We start from the raw sequence: 23464 nt of genomic DNA, 5'->3' as shown, positions 1-23464 counted from the left end.
TGTTAGCATCAAATTCCAAATTTTTCTAAAACTCTGTACAGGCAGAAGGAACATATCTGTGGGCTACCAGTTTATGATTAGCTGTGCTGCTCGCTCCTCTTTGCTCCTGTGGTACCCTACGCCCAGGACCTCCACCCTCCTCCACCTACTCGTTCTTAGAGGTGCAGTTCAAATGGCAATTCTTTCGATTCTCTGTCTTAACACTTGCCCCTCTGTATAGCCACTGTCATGTCATCTTCCTACTAGACCGTGAGCTCCTTATGGGCAGAAATTGTATCTTATTCATTTGTGTGTCCCCAGCGCACAGTAAAGGATCACAGTAGCTATCTCCTGAACCGAGCTGCAATGCTCCCACAAAACAGGCCTTACTGGGGAGTTCTGTCCTGGGAGCTTGCCCTGCACCCAGCCTGCCTCCATCCACAGACCCAGGCTTCCCTCACCTTAAGGATGTCCTTAATGATCTTCTTCTCATCATGGAATCGTGCCTTCAACTCCTCCACATAGAACTTGAATAAGTCCAGAGGGGTGGAGCCTGCGGGGAAGGGAGGGAGGGGGGCCTGGCAGGCGGCAGCTTCCTAAGGTTTGAGGGTGGGGTTGAGGACAGGACCAGGGAGTGGGAGTGCAGAGAGGCTGGCAGGGCAGAAAGCCAGGCTAGAGGAGGGGGAGCCCAGCTGCCTTACCCGGCTGGCCCAGCATGTTGGCAAAGCGGACATCAGTGCTGACTGCTGGGTACAGCTCCATCCAGGTGGACATAGAGTGCAGCTGCCCTGTCTCGTGCAGCTCATCCAGGAAGGTCTAAGCAGGGAGAGGCCAGTTACAGGGAGAGTGAGCAAGGGAGGGAGGCAGAGCCAAAGACTGGGGAAGAAGACAAAAGCTGGCAGAGAGAGGCAGGGACAACCCAGACTGAGGAAATGCAGGCAAGAGGCAGAGATGAAGAGATACGGATGGGGAGGCAGAGAGCAATGTGAAAGCAGAGAGTGTAAAACAGAAGGGGACAGACTTAAAAGGAAAATGAGCCGGACCAGGAAGCAAAGCAGCGGAAACTTGCCTGCAGCATTATCTTCCCATGACTTGGTTTCAGCTTCCCAAATGTGTTACAGCCAAGTAACCCCCGCCACTACCAATACCAATGCCACCTCCAAGCTGGGGGACAAGCTAGCTATGCCTGTCTGGCTCCCCAGCGAAGGGAAATAAACTTGGCCTAGCTGGCGAGCCACACTTGTAGAGCGCTCTCTGCTGGCAGTTTCTGGGTGGTGCATATGTCTAGTCTCCCTAGAGGAACACAGCCCAAGGTTGAGGGGACACAGTGGGAGCAAAAGTGCAGGCACAGAGAGGCCTTGTGGAGCTGGGACAGGGCTGGGCATAGAGAAAGCAGTGGGACTGGCCGAGAAGAGGCAGGGCATGGGTGAAGAGGTGACGGTCTGGGGCAGAGCTGAGCTCTGATCCAGAGGGCAGCAAAGCTACCTGAAAGGCCTCCCGGTTCTTGCGCTGCTGGCGCCGCTCCCGAAGCCGGGCCCTCTCTCGCTCCTCCTCCTCCTCCCTCTCCAAAGCACGGATGTGCTCCTCAAAGCAGATCAGCGCATCTTCCTTGTCCATGTCTAACCGCAGGGAGGAGGCTCAGTGGGCACCACACCAGCGGGACACCCTCTCAGACCCAGAACCCCCAGTGCTTCAAAGATGCTGCCCCTGTAGGTGTTGGGGACACCCAGGGTGGTGGGGTTGGGGGAGCAGGGGACTCTGCAGGAGAAGCTATTGGAATGATGGTTCTTGAGGAGGGTTCCTTGATTATATGAGAAAAAATTAGAAGTATTCAGCTCTTGTGAATTTGGTTAGTAGAAGTCATCATACGAAATCAGTTATCTCAGGAACCGAGATTTCATTTTTTATGGGACTGGGAATCAACCAGGCTTTGATATAACTTCAGAAGGTGAATATCTGAAGATACTGCCTGTGATGACAGGCCAACAGCAGCTTATTGCAACATGTGTGACCACTTAAGGCCCACCCTACCAAGCAATTGAAGACCATATTCACATGAGCTATAAAAATCATCTCCAAGTCTTCTGATTCCTACACCAGTGCTCTTCCCCCAAGGACACACATTGTCCAGGTCAACAGTGGACCCTGGAGGGAGAAAGGAGGTGTCCCAAAGCACTCTGGGATCTCCAGAGTCCAGAAAGGTTCTGGGCTGAGTAAGTGCTGGGGACTCCTAGACATCCAAGAGGGCAAGAGGTGCAGGAGAGTGGTTTGAGGCTGGTGCTAGGGGTCAGTGAGGAAAAGGGAAGGGACAGGAAGGAGTGGAGACCCAGGCTTACTCTGTAGCTGATGGTCCTGAGCAAAGCTGGGGTTATCCATGAGGTACTGCTGGGCCTGGGACCATGTGGTTTGGAAGTTGACGCTACTCATCCCATCCAGGATGCTCTTCAGGGCCTGGATGTTGCGGCGCCGGAGCTGCTTGGCCTGTTCCTAGGGAGCCACAGGGTCAGGGTGAGGCAGGGCAGGCTGGAGCTACTCAAGTGGGCCTGGGTAGAGGAATACCTGGGGAAAGGCAGGCAGCCTGGGGACTCTGGGATGGCCAGACTCAAGGCCTTCATGTCCCCGGAAAGGGGAAGAAAACAGGTTACAGACCAAGCCCTCAGAGACCTTCCTGTTCTCCCACACCCAGAGCTGTAGGCCCAAAGCATAAATGGGGGATGTGTAGGTGCCACACCAGCTTCTGAGTAAGGAGCTGGGACCCTGGGGGCAGCAAGAAGTGAATGGCTGGGTCCACAAGGAAGCAAAGACATGGAAGGTCTTAGATGAGACTGTGACTGATGGATCCAGCCCAGTGACTGTTACCTTCTCCTTCTTGGCCAGGAAGAAAAGGACATCATCATAAACCTCTTTTCGATCCCTCTCGGGGACCACAGCCCAGACCTCCAGCTCCCCAAAGGTCTGTTCTGCCCGCCTGTGGAGCATATGGGCCGTGAGTAGGCAGGCAGAGAACAGAGACGGCCCACAGGCTCTCAGGGTTCCCAGGCCCCACCCCAGCCCGGCCCCCTGACCGGTAGCGGGTGGTGGAGGTCATGCGCTCATGCTGCTCCAAGAAATGCTGCAAGGTCTGCTTGGCCTCCTTGGCTTTTAGCCGGGCCTCTTCCTTCTCCTCCTTCTCCCGCTGCGCCTTGTAGGCATTGAATGCCTGCTTTTTCTCACTCAGTTTGGGCAAGGCACTGGGGTGGACAGGGTGGGGGTGGGATGGGGACAGAGGAGTCAGCCTGAACCACAGCCCACAAAGCAGGGTCATGGCACACTGGGGACAGGTCTCATAGAACTAACAGGTGTCCATGCATGGGCACAGCAGGCTGCAGGGGCTCCAAGGGCACAGGGAGGCAAGACAGGTAGGTCTCTGGGATGTGGGGAGGGTTAAGAGGCAGTGAGGTGACAAGACGGGGCTCTAAGACACTGCTAACACTGGGCCCTTTCGCTTTGGGGTTCTCAAGTTGCCGTCAGGCCCCTGCCCTATCCAGCCCCCTGTTTCCCCAATTAATTCAATTCAAATCAATTCAATTCAACAAGCATTTATTGAATGTCTCATGTCAGATCCCTTTCCCCTCCTTCTCCTGGAGGCTCTCCAGCTTCTCTTTCCCAGCACACTCACCCATCTAGCACTCTCCTCACTCTGCCCCCCTTGGGGTTTCCTGGGGAATCCCTGGCTCAGCTGCCCCCATGAACAAGGTCTGGAGGGCCTGCCCAGACCTACCTGTAACGGGGGTCGGTGACCACCATCTTCATGGCCTGTTCCCACGAAGCATTGGAGGGGACAGCCTGGAATGGAGCAGGCGGGGGTCATGGGGCCTGCCCATCTCTTGCCCCCTCCAGGCCTACCCTGGGAGCCCCACTCTCAGCACCTTATCCCTCAGCAGCTCCTTGAAGGCCTGCTTTGCCTTCTCCCGATTGCTCCAACTGAGGCCAGACCTCTCCGGTTCTGGCTTTGATTCCTCTTCCTCCTGCTGTGGTGGCTGATGCTGTCCAGCAGAACTGGGGGGCAAAGGGGACTCTGCCACAGTGTCCCCCAGTCCCTATAGCTTTCAGTGCCCTGCGTGATCAGGACACTCCCCCTTGCTCCCCAGGGAAGCCATTTTCTGTTCCTCAGAGGTCATGCCCAGATCTTCACACCCTTCCCAGGAAACCTGGCAGAGGTCAAGGGTTGAACCCAGCTGGGAGCCTGAGGCCAGTGTCTGGAATGCCATGGGGGGCAGCCCTCACCTGCTGGGGCCCTCCTCTGGCTGCTGCAGGAACCCCTGCTCCAGAGGCTGGGCAGCCTCTGACACATCGCAATCTTCACTCCCACCTGGCTCAGGTTCTAGGAGGCCCGTGGGCACCAAGGTGGGGCCAGGCGGCACAGGTGGGGGGTCAGGCTGTGGCTGAGAAGGCTGAGGCTGTAGTGTCCGTGGCTGCTGCCGTTTCCTGCAGGTGAGCCGGAAGGGCAGTGTCCAGTAGAGCAGGGATAGAGGTGGTCAGGGGCTGGCTGGCCTTTCTACCCTGTGAAGGACTGGGGCCAGAGCAGACCACTCCACAAGGAGACTGAGAGCTGGCTCTTCCTCCCACAGAGTAGGGATCATGGGGAGAGGCCACTCCCACCCCTTAGGTGGCCCCAGGTACAGGTGGATAGGTAGGCAAGGTGGGCAAGTCACTCACCCTGCAGCCTCTTGTTTGACTAGAGCTGCAACAGGAAAGGATAACATGGTTATAGGGTAGCAAGGGCCACACCCAGAGCCCCTGCCTGGGCCCACCCCCTCCTCACCCTCCAGGTCATCCAGGTCCTTGGGCCGGGTCCAGCGGGACTCCTTACTCTGGTTGTTATAGTAGTAAGGTTTGCCTGTGTCCGACTTGTACTCTTTCCAGGGACACTGGGATAGCAGGAGCTGTAAGAGGATGGGCCAGGGAACATCAGTGGGCTGGGCATACCTTCCAGCCACAGTTGGGGGAGCTAAGGGGACCCAGTGAGGAGGGGACACAGGAGTATTTAGCGACCACCTGGCCTGGCTCAACGTGGGGGAAGGTGGACTTCCTGAGATCCTAGGGAGGTCGGGGAATGGTCAGGGATCTTGGGATCAGAGGAACCACGTGTATGGTTAGAGACTCAGGGGAAGCCAAGGACGTGAAAGGGTCAGGGCAGCTGAAAGGAAGGGACAGAAAGCCCCACTCAGGACCTCTGCCTTGGACTTGAGCACGCTGGGCTTCTCCCACACGGACTGCTTGTCGTCAGCATTGTAGTAGTAGATGCGCCCATCAGGGGCCACATGCTCACTCCACAGGGCCCTCTGGGGGAGGGGAGGGTGCAAAGAATGGTGGTCAAGGCCCCTTTCCCAAAGCTTCTTCTCCTCACCCCCAAAATTTAATGATTAGCACCCCTTTTCAGCCTTTCTACCCAGAGACCCCTGAGCTGAAAGAACTCACCGGAGGGCCCGTCCCAGCCACAGCAGCTAGAAAAGAAGCCAAAGGAAACATATTAAGTCCTTGCTCCAACCCCTGTCTGATCCCCATCTATTCCTCCCTTATTCCATCCCCAATAAATATCCCCTGGTCCCATCAACATCCCAGGATCCCTGGCATCCCAACAGGCATGATCCGGGGTGGGCTCTAGTCCATGGTCCCCTCTCCCCCCCAACCTCCGAGCCTGGGGGGAACAGACCCCCAGAAGACTCACAGCTGGCGGTGTCCGCACCTGGAGCCGTCTGCCGAAGAAAGAGGAGGGGGAAGGGTTGGGGCCAAGCCCAGTGGCCCCCAAGACCCAGGCCATGGGGGATGAAGAAGCAGGCCAGGCCAGGATCCAAGTATCCTGCTCCCAGGGATCTCTGCTCCCTAACAGGCTTCCCCTGCCCTCTGGGGCCATGGCTCTAAGACCCCAGAGGGAAATTGCACAGCAGCTCCTTTCTTCGTTTTCAAGTGAGAGTATTTTGTTGAGTAAACCTCCATGGCACATCTTTTCCACAGTGAATACCAAATGCCACATCGTACCCAGACTCTACTACACTGAACAACAACACAAGAAGGTACAGAGAGATCCCCAGGTACTGCTGCTTCCTCCAGAGACACAGAAGATGAAGAGGAAATTGTATTCAAGTGTCCACAGTGCTAACTCTGTGAGGGTAAGCAGTGTCTGGCATGAGTGTGTTTCCTTAAGGGAGCTGGGCATAGCAGGGGGAGTAAAAAGAGAGAATGTATGTGCCTTTGGGGAAGAGTGAGAAACTAGAAGAGCTGAGTACATGGCTGGACTGGAGAGGAGGACTCAGTGTGGGGAGTGCAGCTGGGCCAACGGTGGATGCGATAAGAAGAGGGAAAGAATGGAAGCCATGTCCCTGTGCTCCAAGTCAGGCCCACTGGGCTGCAGGGCAGAACCTACTTCCTGTCCCCTCAGTGCTTACCGCTGCGGTGACGGGCACCGCTGGCATCAGCATCCCTGGCATCATGGGTGGTACCATTCCTGGTATCTATGGATACAAAGAAGACAAAAACCAGCTACCGAGGTGAAGGTAAGCACAGGCTGTGAAGGGTCCTGAGAGATCCTGTCGGGGCTGTGACCCTCACATGGGCGCCTCCGCAGGCAATCCCCAGGCTCTGGGCTCTTAGCCAAGCCTCAGACTGTCCTCCAGCCATTCAGCAGACAAATCCACCTGGGCCTGGCCCCACGTTCCCTCCCTCCCCACCCCAGCTTCTCAAGTCCAGATATCCACTCTCACCTCTACCCGCAGCTAAAATGACAAGGGTTTTCTGAGGCCCTGGTACAGGGGAGAGGATTACCTGTGTGAGTGGTGGTGGTGCCCCTATTGGTGGAAGCATTGGGGGCATGATGCCAGGTGGCATGGGGGGGATGGCCGGTGGTCTCTGACTCATCGGAGGGAGCCCCATTGGAGGAAAAGGTGGGGGGATTCCTGGAGGAGGCATCTGGAAATGAGGAAAGGAAGAGATCCTGAGCAGAGAAGACACTGCTTTGCACCTGTCAGGAAAGAGCCACTCGGCTCCCACCCCAACCCTCCACCCTGGCTCTGAGACAATTCCAAGGTTTCGGTTTGAGAGGCATGAAACTGCCTCCCTCCTCACCACTGAGACTGATAACAGGGGGTCCCTCTGGGTATAACAGGCAAGCACGAAGCTTCTTGAGGCAGGGAAGGGAGAGGGAAAAGGGAGGTGGAACTGCCACCAGACTGCAACTGGAAGGCTCCACTGCTTCAATGCCTGTCCCCAAAGAGGCCTTTCAGATGCAGGGCCAGAGGCAGGTGTCCAGTCCCAAATCCCCCAGTCCCCTGCCTCCTACCTCTTTTTCCCCAGTTTGATGACCACCAGTTGCTATTCCAGCCTGACTTTTTTGTATAAAGAATACAGACAAGGGGAATTCCCTGACAATCCAGTGGTCAGGACTCGGCACTTTCACTGCTGAGGGTGCGGGTTCAATCCCTGGTCAGGAAACTGAGATCCCGCAAGCCATGAGGCACGGCCAAAAAAAAAAAAAAAAAAAAGAATATAGACAAGGAGCAGTGAAAGAGAAAGACAGCCCCACCCTGCCCTCACACTAAGGGGGTCTTTTCCCATCCACTTCTCCTTTCCCTTTCCCCAGCCCCTGTGTGTCCCAAGGACAAAAAGACAAAGGGAGAACTGTCAACTTTATGGACTGAGAGCTTAAAAGCACCTCCGATGCCCAAACAAAACCATCCCTCATCCAAGGGCAACAGACGGGGGCATTACACAAAAACCATACTGGCGATGCAGCAGTGCTAGGGACTAAGAAGTTGGGGGTGCAGGCTGGAAAAGCCAAGCCCAGGGAAAGACATAAAACTTACGAAGGGTGGTGGCATCATGGGGGGCCCCGGTGGGAAGGGGGCAGGCGCTGCTGGGGGCCGGGGACCAGAATCGGGAACCGACTGTTGAGGGAGAGAAAAGTCATAGGACCCAGGATGGGCAAAGAGATGGGCTTTTGCAGAAGGGAAGCAGAGGGGTGAGGATGAAAAAGGAACAAAAGTTCAGAGGAAGGGTCTCCAAGCCCATTTTCCTGCCCGCCCCCAGCTCTGAGCCCTGGGTAGCTCTGCTCTCTTCTGCTAGCTCAGAGCCAGCTGGCTGAGCTCCTTCAATGTCATCTTTATTTTGGAAGTTTCCACTTTGCCAAAGCCAAGAAAAGATGGAGGAGGCTCTACTACAGGCACAGATGGGCTCTTCCCAAGGCTTTTCACCCACCCTCCTGCCTGTGGGCAAGGCTGTGCTTCCCTTAAACCAGGCAAACAGAGGTCTCTCATCCCCAAAGTACTCAGGGAGGAAGTGGCCTCTTTTCCTGTTCGCCTGCCTGAATTCACCCAGTACAGAGACTCAACCCAAAGGTCTCTAAACATAGTCACTAGTCCTTCCTAAGTACTAGTTTCCCTAACTCTCCTCTCTTTACTACCAGCCCCCTCCCCTAATTGGCCTCATCTTTAGTCACTCACTCACTCTGACATCTTCCATTCCCATTCCCTCCCTCTTCTCTTTAGCTTTATTCCCCAGTCCCCGCACCCAGTGACCATCACCTCCCCTACAGATTCTGAATTCATGTCCCAGTGCATGAGGCTTTGAACAGCCTAGGTCTCCCTATCCTACACCTAATGGCTAGCCACATCACTCCACTTAGTTCTCAGAGTAATTATCACTTGCTCTAAAAAGCCTTCCTGACTCTAGTTAAAGCACTTCCAATTTATTGTGATCCCCTTTTTAGTTTCCTTACATATACAGTTTCGTAATTATTATGTTTGCTTGGATATGTTTCCCCTTACCAGAGAATAATAACATTCCATGAGGGCAGAGATCGTATCTGACTTGTTGAAAGCTGGATTCCTGGTATCTGCCGCAGTGTCTGGCACATAATGGGTACTCAACAAATATTAAGTGAATGAACGAACAAATGAAGGAACAAATCCTCTTTATATAGAACCTTCCGATTCTAAAAATTCATCCTATAGATATAGCCCTACATCTGTGTACAAGGTTTTCATATCAGCATTATTTATAAAACCAAAAGACTACAATAGCCTAAATATCAGCAAGGAACTATGGACTTTTACACAAACATAAAATGGAATACTATGCAGTCATAAAAAAGAATGAAGAGGCTCATTGTCTTGATAGAGAATAATCTCTAAGATACATAAACAAGTGGGGGGGGGAAGCAAAGTGCAGCAAAGTTTTATTACTTGTATAAAAATTGGAGACAAAAGATGACACACAAGAAATGAGAATGGGGACAGGTAGAAAGGAGAATTCTGTTTGCCCTTTTGTAACTTTGAATATGACTATATTTACCCTTTCAAAAAAATTTTTAAAGTAAACTAGGGCACAGAGATGCAGCTAAAAGGCTCTGCCCTTCCTCCTCTTTGCTTGGAAGGTGGGGGGTGGTAGGGAGGAGTTCCACAGAAAGGTGGGAGCTGGCTCACTGCTGCCCAATTTCCCTACTTTCCCAATTATCCCTATGGTATGAAGGCTCAGCATTTAAAAATGCTCTAATCTCTACTTTTAGCAATATCTGTACTTCCTCTCTTCCCACCCATCTTGTCCTAAGAAGAGAAGGAAGGGTAAGTCAAACTACTCCAACATGGATCACCTTTTCTCAGGGATCACACATTCTAAGCCCTGTATTCAGACCTGCTCCTGTCCCCTGAAACTTTCTTCCGCGTGGAAGTCAGAAACCAATCAACATGGGAGGAAATCCAATTCTCTGTGCCACACTTTCCCACCCAAGCTGCCTCAGGATCCTCTCTAACCTCCCAGACGCTACGTAACCATCTTTGGGTCCTCCCAGGCTCCAGGGTCGCCCATCTCAGAGACTGGTGCCACCATTCACACAGTTGTCCAAGATAGAAATCTGTGAGTCACTCACCACACCTCCTTCTTTTTTGTCAATACATCAATGAGTCCTGTTAATTTTACCTCCTAAAGATTTCTTGAATCCATCTATTTCTCTCCGTTTCCTCCTCCACCCCTACCACCCCTCTTTTTTCATCTGACCTACCTCAGTGGCCTCTTGACTGGTCTCCCGACACCCACTCCAACCTCAGGCCACGCATGTTACTCCCCTGCTTAAAACTCTTTAATGGGTCTGGGAGGCTGTGGCACGTTTGCTTCCCAACTGCCTTGCCTACTTCACCCATGCTAAGCTCCTTCTCTCAATCCTCCCACCTCAGACATCCACCTCTGCCTGGGGCAATCTTCCTTCCAAGCCCACACAACTCGCCTACATATCCTTCACATCTGGCAGTCATCATTTCTTCAGGAATGCCTTTCTCCAACCCAGCGGACTAGTCAGAGCCCTCTTTTACACACTCAGACACCATGTTACCTCCCCCTTCAGCAATTATCCACTGGAATTTTACAGTTATTTGTACAATTCTGATTGTATTCTTATTTTACGTGGCACTAATAAAAAACAAATGCTGCCAATTAAATTATGATACTCCACTGATTTTAAGATGCATCTTGACTTCAAAAATGTTAAAATGTGAGTCTTAGAATCAATGAAATATCTGGCACCTCCACTAGGCTGAAAACTCTAAGGGGCAGGGACTGTTTTTGCTTACTCCAATATCCTATGCCCATTGTATTTTCCTCACCACCCCCTATTGGCACACAGTATGTGCTATTATTTCTTGACTTACTGACTGAATGGTCTTGGCAAATCCCACAAAACAAAGCCATCTTAAGGTCTAGCAGTTATTCAGGGAACACAGAATGTCAGAGCTGGAGAGGATGCTGGCAACCACCCTAGGCAGTCCTCATTTTTCAGATAAAAAACTAAGGGGGACTAATTGGTCCCAGGGCTGGATCCAATCTGCCCTCTAGCCCTACTCCCTTAAAAGCACAGTCCTTACCACAGGAAGCAGTTCTGTTTTCCTCACTCTAGCATATCCCCTGAGACCCATGTGGTTAAACTGGGAAGGTTCCAACATTTTCTTGCTTGAAAACCAGTGGTGGGTCCCTATTGCCCACCCTACAGAATCTCTCATCTCATCTCATTCGAAGCCTTTAAACAAGACCCATCCCACACTCCTCTTGGCTCACCCTGACTCAATGGCTCCCCTCCTCCTCTTTGCACAAACTGTTAGATTACTCCATGTGTTTCTTTTATTCTTTGTCTCTTATTTTGTTCAAGATGATCCAATAGTCACCTCCTTCAGGTTACCTTTATGACTATCCTCCACAAATACACACACTCCTACCTCAGGATAAATGCTGCACTACTTTGCACAGAGTGACATGCTACTCTGTGGATGCTTGCTGGGTGTTTCACATGGGACTGCCTGTCTCCCTACTCAGGTGGGGATTTCCCTACATTTAGGGATTGCGTTTTCTCCTTTTAAGCCTCCTCTGAAGTGTCTAGTCAGGGCCCTGCACACAAAGTGCTGTGATAAGATGCAGACTCACCCCTTAACTTATTTTTGCATACTGGAATATCCTAAAACAGACAAATGTGTGTGTGTGTGCACATGTACCCAGGTACATTTGTATAAATTCTCTGGGTAAAAGCTGACCGTGATGTGAGAGACAGGCAGTTTGGCAGAGGTCTGTGTGGCTGGGGAAAGTGAACTAGAACCAAATACTGGCACGGGAAAACGTAAACAATTTTAAAAACTTACTGTATATGACCATCTTTAACTTGGAATGGAGACCCCTGGCCAGAATCCAGACACTAGCCTGTTTTGGACAGTTCCCCAGAGAAGACACAGCAATGGAATGAACATAAATTACTATGGAACTTCCAAAGCCCTCCCTTCCCTGAGCCTCCCCTGTGTGACGTGTAGCCTTTCTTTCCTGAAACACCCCTGCCCCTATCTCACTTGCTGCAGTGCCTATGCAACTTCAGGTCTTATTATACTTCTGTGTGAGAATCTGAAGATGTAACTTGTATGAGAGAGGGATATAGGAAAGGGGGCTGAAAGAGAAGCAGATCATGTGTCTTCCCTGGAACAAAAACACATTTGTAGGCTGGGGACAGACAGTGAAGAGATAACTGATCATCTGATCATCATGTGTTCACCTGGGCCAGTTGGAGGATTTCCCCCAACACCCCACCACCCTTGGCCCCGACAGATACAATCAGTTTTTCTCAGCCCCCACATCTGAGGGGCATCTCAGAACTGAAGATTCAGAAGAACAAAACGAGAAAAGGAGAAGACTGGAGAGACAGAAGGAAGAGAATGGAAAGAGGGAAAAATAACATTTACTGAGCGCTTATTATGAGCCAGATACCATGCCAAACACTCGTTTAATCCTTGCAATTATATTAGAGGTTATTATCCCCATTTTACAGATAAAGAAACTGAGGTTCGGAGAGATCAAGTGACTTGACCAAGGTTCCAAGAGATTAAATGGCAGAGGCAAGTTTGGAATCCAAGCAGTCTGACCCCAAAGCGGCCTCCCAGCAAAGACAATAGTGCCACAGGTATTTCTCACATTCAAATTCATTCCCCTCTTTTCTTTTTTACCCCAATCCTCACACAATCCTGAAATCCTCAGACAGCCAGGGGATCCCAAGGTTGGCCAGGTCTAGCTCACTCCCTGAAGGGATTTGTGCTGGAAAATGAAGGCTGGGAGGCACACCTCTCAGAAGGAGGTAGCCATCATCAAAAAGAAAAGTATCATGGAGACTGAGAGACCAGCTGATTACCCTGTGCTCTAATTATCTACCTGCTGCCCTTCTTCAGCTGCCCCAAACAGCACCAGCCTCTCCCTCCCTGTTTTCGAAACCATTCTAGTCCCCACTCCCCTGTACCAGCCTCATTATTCCTCCTGCTCCCCAAAGATACTAGAAAATACCTTCCGTTGCTTCTCTCTGATCCTGCCATCTCATCACTCTCCTTCTGATGAACAGAATGTTACTTCTGGTCTTCATCTTTCTTGGGTTAGGTCTCAACCCCTCCTCTACTTAGAGTTCTCCCATCCCTCCAACAGGATTCCAGAGGCGCTGGCTAGCCTGCCCCATCCTTGCTTTGTGCCTACCATCCCCCCACATCCCTGGGGATTTTCTGCAGCCCCAGCTGAAGGCCTAGCCTCCATCTTCGTCTTTCTTTTGCTTCCCGACGTCCTAGAACCCATTCTCCTGAACTCTCTCAAGAACCCCCCCGTTTTGGAGCAGAAAGAGATCTAGGATGTCATTCCCATGCATCTTCCTTTTTTTTTTTTTTTAATCGATAGGAAATCTGAGGCCCAAAGCAAGGTAGTGACTTGCCCAAGGTCACACAGAGTTGTTACAGAGTTTGTTGACGGCAGAGCCAGGATTGGGACCAAGGAGCCTCTGCTCTCCCATTTCTTGGACTGTCCAGCACTGCGTGGGGGCCGGAAGCCTCTCTTTCCTCAGGAAACAATGCCCCCTCCTCACCTCAGGAGACAATGCGGGGAAATGAAGGAGGGGGTCTCCAAGAGGTCTTATGGGGCACCCAGGGCTTCCAAAGGGTTCAAGCACTGAGTCTGGGTAAGGGGCATGTCGCACGCCAAATATCCCAGGGGGGAAACTGTGGCCCCCAGCTTTCCCCTAGTCCACCGGTTCCCACATCTCTCGCCCCCTCTTCTTTCTCGACCTTTCTCCACGAACGCACTCTTCGCTTCATCCCTTGCTCCTCCTCACCCAGTCCCGCAACCCTAGTTCCCCTCAACACCCCCACCCTCCGCCATCCTCCATCATGGCCTCCCCCGCCCCTTCTCCCCCAAATCCCCGCCCCCTCCCCCCTCCCTGGCTTCTCTCCCTAACCCCTCATTCCCCTAGCTCTGCCCCGGGGTCCCGGGTACCCCCGGCGGCCTCCCCGCCCCCCCGGCCCAGGCCCGGGCCGCCGGGGGCGCTGTGGGACCGACCCAGGACCCTCCACACCCGCGCGGGGACGTTACCATGCCAGAGCCTCCGAGCAGCTGGGCCGGCTCGGCCCACCCACCAGTAAAAGCCGCTCTGATTGGCCGGCCGCAGCCGGGAAGGCGGGGCCAGTGGGGGGTCGCACGCCCTGGTGGCCGGGGCTCCGGTCGCTCCCGCCGACCAGCCGGGTCCTCCACCGGCCCAGAGAGCCCCGGCCCGGCCCCACCCCCGGCGCGGAGAGCAAGGCCCCGCCCCTGCGCCTCCTGGTCCGGGGTCCGCCTACCGGGGGGCGGGACGCGGGGCACGCCCGCTCCGCGCTCTGAGTGACGGCCGGAGGGCCGACGCCAGGCTGCGGTTCGCGGCCTGAGTTTGGGTGCCGACCCTTCAGCGCGCGCCCGCGACTCTCCTGCCTTCCCGCCCTTCCCACCCTTCCCGCCGGCCGCCTCCAGACCTCGGCCCGCCGCTTCTCCGCCTTCGCGGCTCGACTGCAAGGGCGCGCGGAGCGGCTGGATCCCACGCGCTCGCTCCCAGGACCAGAGGCTGGACCCAAGTATTCATTCCGAATGTAGGGATATCTTTGCGCTTCACAGAGCGTTTTTTTGGTTCGATGCGTATTTTTAGCACTTTAATTCACTCATTCAACAACTACTGAGCACCTGTTATGTGCCAGGAAGTGTTCCAGGCACTGGGCAAATAGCAGTGGGGAAAAAAAGCAGACAGATCCCGGGAAACTCCTGCCCTTGTGCGGCGTACACGGGCTTCTTACGTGACCCCAAAGTTACTTCTTTTGAGATTTGGCTCCCACCAAGCGGTGAAATCGTGAGGCGAGGGGCGCAATTTATTTTAGGAATAAAGATGTGAGATAAATGTTATGTTGTACAGGTAAGGGAATTATAGCCTAAAGCTATTTAATTACTGCTGAACGTCTCAGGGCTAGTAACTTACAGAGCTCCAGGCATACGGGTGCAGAAAGGTCGAGCACCTTCTGTCCAAGGCCCGGGTAAAGGTTTTTCTTTTTTCCTTTATTTATTAACACTTAATCGAGCCTGTGCTCCGTGCTTGGTACTGTGCTAGGTCCTGAAGATACAAAGAAGTCTCACCTGGGTCCAATTCCAAGGCGCTTAGAGTCTAGCAGGGGAGTGGTAGGAAAGCAACCAATACGAAGTAGAAGTCCTAAATTAAAGGTGACAAATGGGAGGAAAGGAAGAGAGAGTCATTCTTGGGGCCGACGTAGAGAGAAACTTCATGTGGGTGTTTTGTTTTTGTTTTTGACAGCGCCCTGTGACGTGGGGGGATCTTAGCTCCCCAACCAGGGATGGAACCCATGCCCCCTGTAGTGGAAGGGTGGAGTCCTAACCGCTGGACCACCAGGGAATTCCAAAACTTCATCTGGTTTTCATTGTAATACCTAGATGGCCTCAAATGAGGGCCTAGTCCTGTTGTTTTCAAACATTATTATTGAGACCTCTAGGCACAGCAGAAGTGGTTCAGAGGTTCCATAAACTTTTATCAGTCACATTTTATTTTTACAGTTTTTTTTAAATTTATTTATTTATTTTTATTTTTGGCTGTGTTGGGTCATCGTTGCTGTGCGTGGGCTTTCTCTAGTTGTGGCGAGCGGGGGCTACTCTTCGTTGCAGTGGCTTCTCTTGTTGTGGAGCAAGGGCTCTACCCCCTCTCTGAACCTCTCCTTGTCTCCAGTGTTCTAAAATGGCAGTGATATGTCTTAGAGAAGCTATTTGTAGTGCTGGGCACTCAGTGCCCCTAACTTCTGGGAAATAATCTTGAATCATCCCACTAGTGATTTCTTCACTTCCATTTTCTTTCTTATTTCTTTTTTGGAACTCCTATAATTCAGATGATGGATCTGCTGGACTGGTCCTTCTCATTTCTTGTTTTTCTCTCCTACTTTTCATCTTTTTTACTTTGTCTTTGGGAGATTTCCTCAAATCTTCCTATTCTTCTACTGAGTTTTTCAATATTTTAAAGACTTATTACTCTCACATTATTTTTGTTCTCCAGCTATTCCTTTTTATAGCATATTATTTTGTTTCAATGTTGCAATAGCTTATCTCTGACACTACTAATGATGGTTTAAGTTTTCTTCTCTTGCATAATCACTGTTTTCTCCAAATTTCTTTTTCTGTGGTTTTGATCTCTTTCATGTTAGATTCTTTGCTTGAAGGTCCTATAATCCCTGGTTGTCTGCTCACATTTAAGGATGGGTTACCAAAATCCCAGTGAGAAGCGTTTGTGCTCTGTGGGTTGAGGTACATGAGTGGGGCTTGTCTCCAAGAGCTTCACTGCAGGGAACCTCTGATGTCACATCTTTAGGACTTCCTTCTTGGGGTGGTCAGCAATCTGGCACAACTAATTCCATTTGCCATATGGTTGCCCCACTTCTGCCTTAGGATTCATCCTTCTCTAGTCTATCAGCAACCACTCATCCATATGCTTAACAGCTTCCTAAAGTATTTTGCTCGTCTCCTCTCCTGTTTCCCTGTCTTTGTGCACTTATGCCTTAAAAAAAATCCCTTTGCTATAGTTTTAGTATATTTTTAGTAGAACAAAATTAGATACGTGTGTTCAATCTACCATTTTTACCCAGAAACTTTAAATATATTTTAAATATTTTTAAAACAGTAGTTTAAAAATATATACACTCAAATGTCCTACGTATAAAATTTTTGGGTTTGTCAGAACAAGCTTGTTGATATCGAATGATTTTATAATACAGAGATATCATGAAGTTGAACTTACAAATGTATTCTAATAAGACATTGCTTTTATCTGTTTTAGATAGTGAGGTTCTACAGAAGGCTTTGCTTGCAAAAGGGGGTTAGCTGCTTTTTTAAAAAAGGTTTAGAAGCATCTCTTCTGGGCTAGTGATCAACTAGTGTGACCCTTGAACTGTGGTGAAGGAGCTGCTACTGGCCTGAACTGCATGGGAGAGGGGCTTGGAGGAGGGAGCATCCCAGCCCCAAGGGTTAAGGGAAGGAAAAAAGAGAAGACTTGCCACCTGAGAAAAGAGAAAGAGTTATTTCCTTATACCCTCCTAACTTCCAGCCCCTTGCACTGTCTGCCCACAATCCCGCCACAGTCTTGGGCATTATAAAACATTGCATTTTTAAAAATCAGCTTTATTGAGGTATAGTTTACACATAATAAAATTCACCAATTTTAAGTGTAGGGTACAGTGAATTTTCACAAATGGTACAGTCATGTAAACACCACCATAATCATGACATAAAACATTTCCTCCCCTCAGAAACGTTCTTTGTTCCCTTTTGCAGTCAGCCGCTTCTCCCTCATCTGGCTCCTGTCACCTACTGATCTGCTTTCTGTCACTATAGTTTTGCATCTCTAGAATTTCATATGAATGGAGTCATACAGTGTGTGGTAGTTTGTGCCTGCCTTCTTTCACTTGGTATAAAGCTTTTGAGATTATCCATGTTGTTGCATGTATCAGTAGTTCATTCTTTTTTTTTTTTTTTTTTTTTTTTGCGGTACGCGGGCCTCTCACTGTTGTGGCCTCTCCCGTTGTGGAGCACAGGCTCCGGACGCGCAGGCTCAGCAGCCATGGCTCACGGACCTAGCTGCTCCGTGGCATGTGGGATCTTCCTGGACCGGGGCACAGACCCGTGTCCCCTGCATTGGCAGGCAGACTCTCAACCACTGCGCCACCAGGGAAGCCCCCAGTCTACATTTTATGTGTCTTCTCCTTGGTGACTACCCTAATTTAGGCTTGTGGCATCTTAGTTCCCTGCCCAGGGATTGAACCCACATTCCCTGCATTGGAAGGCAGATTTAACCACTGGACCACCAGGGAAGTACCTATTTGTGATCTAATTATCAGTATGATTATATGTAAAAGAAAGAAGAAGTGGGGAGGGAGAGAAAGGGAGAAAAGGGGAAAGGACCTCAGATTGGGAATCAGAAAAGCAGGTTGAAGTCCTGAGTCTGTACTTCCCAGCTCTGTAACTTTAGATAAGTCTCATAACTCTGAGCCTCAGCTGGCTCTACATGTTTGTAAGGATAAATAAGTTATTTGTAACCTACAACATGCTCTGAAATCATAAGGGATTAAAGGACCATCCAGTGCCAGATGTATAGATAGACAGGTATCCATAAACCAGGGTGTGACTGCCTCAAAGACAGAACTAGGTCTCACTGTTTTTTGTATTTCTAGCGTCTAGCCCCATGCCTGGAACATAGAACGTTACCAGTAAGTGTTCATTGAGTAAGTGAGGCAATGAAAGAATTAACTTTGAATAAGTGAATGAATGATAGTATGTAAAAGACAGGTGGGTGTCAGGTGACAAGTTGTTAAGTGGCTATGGCACTGCTAAGAACTGAAGTTACAATGTTTAATTCCTTATCTGTTAAATGTTTCAGTAACATGGAAGAATAATTTGCACATATATGTATTTTTACTTACAGATTCATTAATTCAACAAATGTTTATTAAATGCCTACTATATACCAGGCAAAGTTCTAGTCCTGGGCATACAGTGATGTCCATTTTAATCATTTGTTTTAGAAAGGCCTCTGGCACTGATGGTTACCTTCAGTGACAGTGTTGGTTAAGCCCTGACCCCTGGTGCAAATTGAAATATATTCCCATTAGTTATTGATTGGCTGTAATTTTTTTTTAATTAAAAGTTCTTTGGGAAAAGAACTTTTTCTAATTGCTGTTTCCTACTTTTAGCTGTTAATATTTAGTTTGGGAGCATAACATTTAATGATTTTTAAAAAGCAACAGGTCAAGTTAATATATATTAGATGATGGATTAAAAAGCTAGATAATCAAGCAGATAGATGACAGGGAGTCATTCTTCCAATCAACCTCATGATGTCACTGGAGAAAAGAAGGTCAGTTGGAACGTGATGTCTGGCAGTTACAGGGAGCTGTGGCTAGGAAGAGGGTACTCAGAAGCTGCCCTGGAGTCCTTAACCCCCAAGCAGCCAACATCGTGTGTCCAGGCCCCTGTACCAGAGACACCGGACATCTTTGTGACTGACAGAGTGATCCCAAATGGAGAAAGACGAGCCCCTACTGTTGGTGACCCCTGTGTCGATGAAAGCCATCATCTCAAGAATTGAGGCTGCCCAACTAACTCGGGCTCAGGAGGTAACCCCTTGAGATGAGGGTGTCATCCTTCTGTTGGGGTCTGATGTGGAGGCTAGGGACTGAGCCCAGATTTGGGTAAGATTCCAGCTCTGGGCCCTCAGGGGTCCTGGGATCCTCAGCAAGCTGGGTTTGTGGACAGTTCAGTGGAGGGTGAGCTGGAATCAAACTGCCCCCGAGGCAGGGATGGGCCCAGGAAGCAGACAGCCCACAGGGAAGCCCTAGGTTGGCCCTGAGACACATCGTGGTGGGTCCTACCAGGGCAGGAGGAGGGGCCCAGAGTTCCTGATTGGGGTCTGTTCTTGGCAACCTGTCAGACTGCCCCAAGCTGAGCCCTAGAAACTCACAGGGAAATGGCCAAAGATTCAAATCACCCTGCACGTGAGCCTCTGGTGCATTTTTTTAACGGGAGCCTCCGATCCTGAGGGTTTCTTGGGGCCTCATTTTTCTAGTTCGTTGCCTCTGGATCCTTGTGAGGAGAGATGTCCAGAAGTCCCCAGCAAATTCTGAAATTCTGAAGAAATGTTTGCTGTGGATTTTTAGTATTCTCTCCCTGAGCTGGTCTTAATAATCAAAATGACAGTAATTAGAGCTAACACTTATTTTATGTGCCAGGCGCTGTCCTAAGTGCTTTACAAATACTGGTTCATTTAATCTTTACAAAAACCCTGTGACACAGGTACTATAATTATCTACACTTTACAAATAAGAAAACTGAGGCCCCAAGAAATTAACTGACTTGTCTTAAGATCACACTACTAGGACATGGCATCTGGCACCAGAGTTCACACCCCAAAACACTACAGTCTGCTGCCTCCCATATAGGATATTTCTTCCCAGCTCTCAGACATCTTGGACAATGTCAACTGTGTCATCAGCCGCTTCCAGGAAGAATTAGGATATGATTTCAAAAAAAAAGGCAAAATCTCACCAGACAGAGCAAAAGGGCAAGAACAGATTCATCTTGCTGGAGAAAATTACCTCATTCTCCAACGATGCTAAGACTAAAGAGAAGCACTTGTATGAAATTCTCCACTGGCTAGGTGACTGGGGTGAGTTTGCAGGCTGGGTGCAGTCCTGAGGGTGGGTGCCTTCCCCCCCAAGATGCTGGTGCCAGCTCACTCAGCCTCCTCCTTTCGCCTACCCTAGGTCAGCATTTGCTGGGAGGGGAGTGCAGGGTGGTGGGTGCAGAGGGCGCAAAAGACACATCGCAGCGCCTCTCCAGTGAAACATTGTCCCACTCATGTCGTAGCATATCACCTCTATTCCCTAGAGAGGCAAGCATGTCATTGTCCAAAACATAATAGATTGTGATATTAGGTGCATATGTGATGAAGCCTAAGTCCTGGGTTCATTATTACATCTCATTTTTTAGTAAGATAGAACCTAAGTGCAAACTCACACTAGCTGTTTTATTTTTCCAGCTTTATTGAGATATAACTGACAAACAACATTGTAAATTTAAAGTGTACATGTGATTATTTTATATATAAACATATATATGTATATAATGAAATGATTATCACAATAACATGTCACCTCACATAGTCATCCTTTGTTGTGTGTGTGGTGAGAATATTTAAGATCTACTCTCTTAGCGAATTTCAAATATAGGCATACCTTGGATATTGCAGGTTCAGTTCTAGACCACCACAATAAAGTGGATATCATAATAAAGTGAATCATGTGAATGTTTTGGCTTCCCAGTACCTGTAAAAGTTATGTTTATACTGTAGTCTATTAAGTGTGCAATAGCATTATGTCTAAGAAAACAATGAACATTAAATATACTTTATTGCTAAAAAGTGCTAACCATCATCTGACAATGCAGGGTTTGCACAAACTTTCAATTTTTAAAAAATGCAGTATTTGCAAACAACGGTAAAGCAAAGTGCAATAAAATGCGGTATGCCTGTATACAATACAGTATTATTAACTGTAGTCACCATGCTGTACATTAGATATCCAGAACTTATTCATCTTATAATTGAAAGTTTGTACCCTTTGACCAACATCTCCCCATTTCTCTCACCTCCCAGCCTCTGATAACCACCAATTTACTCTCTGTTTCTGTGAGTTCAACTTTTTTTAGATTCCACATATAAGTGAGATCGTACAGTATTTGTCTTTCTTTCTCTGTCTGACTTATTTCACTTAGTGTGATACCCTCAGGGTCCATTCATGTTGTTGCAAATGGCAGGATTTCCTTCTGTTTTATGACTTAATAATATAGATCTTCCTTAGCTTATGATGGGGTTATGTCCCAATAACCCTATCATAAGTTGAAAATACCATAAATTGAAAATGTGTTTAATACACCTAACCTACCAAACATCACAGTTTAGCCTAGCCTACCTTAAATGTGTTCAGAACACTTGCATTAGCCTACAGTTGGGCAAGATCATCTAACACAAAGCCTATTTTATAATAAAGTGTTTAATATCTCATGTAACTTATTGAAGACTATACTGAAAGTGAAAAACAGAATGGCTGTATGCATACAGATGGTTGTAAGTGTATCTGTTGTTTACCCCTGTGATTTTGTGGCCACTTAGAGCTGCAGCTTGCTGTTACAGCCTAGCATCATGAGAGAGTATTGTACCATATTTCACTAGCATGGGAAAAGATCAAAATTCAAAGCATGACTTCTACTGAATGTGTGTCACTTTCGCCTCATTGTAAAGTCAATAAATCATAAGTTGAACCATCATAAGTGGGGGACTATCTGTATTTCATTATATATACTACATTTTCTCTATCCATTCATCCACTGACTGACACTTAGGTTTTTTCCATGTCTTGACTGTTGTAAATTATGCTTCAGTGAACATGGGCATGCAGAAATCTCTTGGAGACAGTGATTTTGTTTCCTATGGATATATACCCAGAAGTGGGATTGCTGGACTATATGGTAATTCTATTTTTAATTTTTTTTAGGAACCTCCATACTGGTTTCCAAAATGGTTATACCAATTTACATTCCCACCAACAGTGCACAAGGGTCCCCTTTTCTTCAGGTCCTCACCATTGCTTGTTATCTCGTCTTTTATACATAATAGCCATCCTAACAGGTCTGAGGTACTATCTCGTTGTGGCTTTGATTTGCATTTCCCTGATAATTAGTGATGTTGAACACCTTTTCATATACCTGTTGGCCATTTGTATATCTTCTTTAGAAAAATGTCTATTCATATCCTTTGCCCATCTTTTAATCGGATTATTTGTTTTTTTGCTATTAAGTTGTGTGAGTTCCTTATAGATTTTGGATATTAACTCCTTATTAAATACATGGTTTGCATGTACTTTCTCCCGTTCTGTAGGTTGAGGCTTTTCACTTTGATAATCATTTCTTTTTTTTTTTTTTTTGATAATCATTTCTTTTACTGTGCAGAAACTTTTAAATTTGATGTAGTTCCACTTATTTATTTTTGCTTTTGTTGCCTTTGCTTTTGATGTCATACCCAAAAAAAATCATTGCCAAGACCAATATCAAGAAGCTTTTCCCCTATGTTTTCTTTTAGGAGTTTTATGGTTTCTGGGCTTGTATTTAAGTTTTTAATTAATTTAGAGTTAATTTTTGTGAGTGGTATAAGATAGGAGTCCAATTTCGTGGGGGTTTTTTTGTTTTTTTTTTTTGCAGTACGCGGGCCTCTCACTGTCGTGGCCTCTCCCGTTGCGGAGCACAGGCTCAGCGGCCATGGCTCACGGGCCTAGCCACTCTGCGGCATGTGGGATCTTCCTGGACCGGGGCACGAACCCGTGTCCCCTGCATCGGCAGGCGGACTCTCAACCACTGTGCCACCAGGGAAACCCCAATTTCATTTTTTTGCATGTAAATGTACACGTTTACCAGCACCACTTATTGAAGAGGTTATCCTTTCCCCATTGAGTGTTCTTGGGTCCCTTGTCAAATATTAGCTGACCGTATATGCATGGGTTTATTTCTGAGCTCTTGATTCTGGCCCATTTATCTATGTGTCTGTTTATATGCCTGTGCCATAGTGTTTTGTTTACTATAGCTTTGTAATATAGCTTAAAATCAGGTAGTGTGATGCCTCCAGCCTTGTTTTTCTTTCTCAAGAATGCTTTGGCTATTTGGGGTCTTTTGTGGTTCCGTATGAATTTCAGGATTGTTCTTCCTAGTTCTGTGGAAAATGCCATTGAGATTTTGATAGGGATTGCACTGAATCTATGGATGACTTTGGGTAGTATAGACATTTTAACAATATTAATTCTTCTGATCCATGAACATGGGTTATCTTTCCATTTACACGTGTCTTCTTTAATTTCTTTCATTCATGTCTTATGGTTTTCACTGTAGAGATCCTTCACCTCCTTTGTTAAATGTATTCCTAAGTATTTTATTGTTTTGATGCTATTGTAAATGGGATTGTTTTCTTTATTTCTTTTTTGGATAGTTAATTGTTAGTGTGTAGAAATGCAACTGACTTTTTTTTGTTTGTTTGTTTGTTTGTTTTGTTTTGTTGCGGTACGGT

The 23464-nt window shown here is 48.4% G+C and overlaps 2 protein-coding genes across 8 annotated transcripts in view; one reads left to right on the top strand and one right to left on the bottom strand.

The window, feature by feature from the left end:
• Nucleotides 1–14040, bottom strand: part of PRPF40B (pre-mRNA processing factor 40B) — a 20456-nt gene extending 6416 nt beyond the window's left edge. For 2 of the 7 annotated variants that reach the window (XM_027106188.1, XM_027106187.1), the window contains exons 1-18: nucleotides 8781–13632; nucleotides 7821–7901; nucleotides 6784–6927; nucleotides 6408–6473; nucleotides 5690–5717; nucleotides 5440–5465; nucleotides 5193–5303; nucleotides 4784–4904; nucleotides 4678–4702; nucleotides 4246–4446; nucleotides 3888–4017; nucleotides 3740–3804; nucleotides 3045–3209; nucleotides 2839–2947; nucleotides 2316–2466; nucleotides 1465–1598; nucleotides 681–795; nucleotides 441–532 (exon numbers count right to left, since the gene is read on the bottom strand). In XM_027106188.1, the coding sequence (XP_026961989.1) occupies nucleotides 441–532; nucleotides 681–795; nucleotides 1465–1598; nucleotides 2316–2466; nucleotides 2839–2947; nucleotides 3045–3209; nucleotides 3740–3804; nucleotides 3888–4017; nucleotides 4246–4446; nucleotides 4678–4702; nucleotides 4784–4904; nucleotides 5193–5303; nucleotides 5440–5465; nucleotides 5690–5717; nucleotides 6408–6473; nucleotides 6784–6927; nucleotides 7821–7901; nucleotides 8781–8801 (1785 nt within the window). In that variant the 5' untranslated portion in view covers nucleotides 8802–13632. Of the gene's footprint in view, nucleotides 1–440; nucleotides 533–680; nucleotides 796–1464; nucleotides 1599–2315; nucleotides 2467–2838; nucleotides 2948–3044; nucleotides 3210–3739; nucleotides 3805–3887; nucleotides 4018–4245; nucleotides 4447–4677; nucleotides 4703–4783; nucleotides 4905–5192; nucleotides 5304–5439; nucleotides 5466–5689; nucleotides 5718–6407; nucleotides 6474–6783; nucleotides 6928–7820; nucleotides 7902–8780; nucleotides 13633–13878 lie in introns of those variants that run through there. The other 5 variants (XM_027106193.1, XM_027106192.1, XM_027106190.1 and 2 more) reach the window with 5 other exon arrangements.
• Nucleotides 13880–23464, top strand: part of FAM186B (family with sequence similarity 186 member B) — a 22089-nt gene continuing 12504 nt past the window's right edge. The window contains 2 exon segments of the mRNA XM_027108197.1: nucleotides 13880–13943; nucleotides 14229–14405. Coding sequence (XP_026963998.1) covers nucleotides 13880–13943; nucleotides 14229–14405 — 241 coding nt within the window.

This window comes from Aethalodelphis obliquidens, unplaced genomic scaffold (assembly GCF_003676395.1).
Source record: "Aethalodelphis obliquidens isolate GAN/ISIS:26980383/991018 unplaced genomic scaffold, ASM367639v1 scaffold8, whole genome shotgun sequence".
NCBI lineage: Eukaryota > Metazoa > Chordata > Mammalia > Artiodactyla > Delphinidae > Aethalodelphis > Aethalodelphis obliquidens.
The sequence above is the reverse complement of the archived record's forward strand: the minus strand, read 5'-3'. Positions and strand labels throughout refer to the sequence as shown.